Source organism: Bison bison, unplaced genomic scaffold, assembly GCF_000754665.1.
Source record: "Bison bison bison isolate TAMUID 2011002044 unplaced genomic scaffold, Bison_UMD1.0 scf7180017864495, whole genome shotgun sequence".
Taxonomy (NCBI): domain Eukaryota; kingdom Metazoa; phylum Chordata; class Mammalia; order Artiodactyla; family Bovidae; genus Bison; species Bison bison.
In genome coordinates this window covers 12,580,967-12,582,255 of record NW_011495054.1, presented here as the reverse complement: position 1 = coordinate 12,582,255, position 1,289 = coordinate 12,580,967, and the positions used below count along the sequence as shown (strand labels likewise).

General features: G+C 67.6%; 1 protein-coding gene across 1 annotated transcript in view; it reads left to right on the top strand.

The window, feature by feature from the left end:
• Window positions 1–67: 67 nt before the first annotated feature.
• Window positions 68–1,289, top strand: part of OSM (oncostatin M) — a 4,100-nt gene continuing 2,878 nt past the window's right edge. The window contains exon 1 of the mRNA XM_010828762.1: window positions 68–169. Within this exon, the coding sequence (XP_010827064.1) occupies window positions 136–169 (34 nt within the window). The 5' untranslated portion in view covers window positions 68–135. The remainder of the gene's footprint in view (window positions 170–1,289) is intronic.

The window sequence follows — 1,289 nt, the reverse complement described above, 5'->3', positions numbered from 1 at the left end:
CCCACCCCCTCCCCACCCACCTCACGAGGTGTTGGCCAATCACCCCGACGGGCATAAAGTGGCTGCCAGCCCTCAGGGCTCCAGGCAGGGAGGTGTCACCCCCAGCGGGCACAGGCCGGAGCTCGGTCACCCAGCATGCGGGCACAGCGTATGCAGAGAACACTGCTCAGTGAGTACTTCCTTCCTCCCCGCCGGCAACTGCCTGCCGGGCTCACGGGCACCATCGGGGAGCAGGGCCACCCTTTGCCCTCTGGGAACTGGGCAGAAGGATGCTGAGAAGGGGAGAGAGCCAGAGGGCAGGCAAAGAGAGGGATCCACTGAGAACACAGCATCTTCACAGCAGGAGAAGGGTATCCCCGGAGGGCTTCCAGGTGGAGGTGATGCAGACTCGTGGACTCTGGGAGCAAGGGAGTGAGGGAAGGAGATCACCACTGCAGGAGAAGCCAGGGAAGCAGGAGTGAGGCGGGAGATGTGCTGGGGCAGAGGAGGAGGCCGGGGAAGCTGAGCGGGACCGCGGTGTGATGTCTGGAAAGGCGGTGGGGTGCCTCCTTTTTTTGGCCCGGATCCGCAGGCCCTGGGATGGATGGGCACTCTCAGCCGGGTCTGGGGGCCCGGGAGCCCACACAATCACACAGCACCCTTAGCCACACCCACAGGGTGACAGGCACACAGAGCCGCGTGACGTCATACGGTGCCCTTGGTCTCAGCCATCTGGGAAGCCCTGCACGCAGCCCGGGGCCCCTGCGGCCGATGGGTCACAACGGCTGGCTGCGTGTGGCGGCCGTTCCCTTGGGCCTTGCGCAGACCCAGACACACGCCCACACAGGCTCCCTGGCCCCACGTGCTCGGGGCTCACCCCAGCCCCCGCCGGCTGAGCCCAGCAGCAGGTACCTGGGGGGGCGGCAGGGGGTGCCCTGTGGCTGCGTTCCCCTGGCGCCCAGCCCCCTGGGCCCCGGCTGCGGCGTCTTCCCCAAGGGGCCACGGTTCCTAGGAAGGGAAAGTGGTGTCACTGCCTTCCGGGCCATTGCACCACAGGCCCTTCCGACCACGTGGCTGGCGGTGCCGGTGGGTGGTGGGGGGAGTGGTGGAGGGGGGGAGCCGTGACGGTGCCCGCCCACCGCGGGGCACTCTGGCTCACCACATCTCTGGCGGGGGGCGCCTGAAAGAAGTGGCCGTTTCCGGAGAGAGGAGGGAGGCCCGAGAGATGGGGGCAGAGGGTGGCCTTGGGTGACCTGAACAAGTCCTTCTGCTTTGGCGCCTTGGTTCTCCTGTGGGTCAGATGGGGCGTG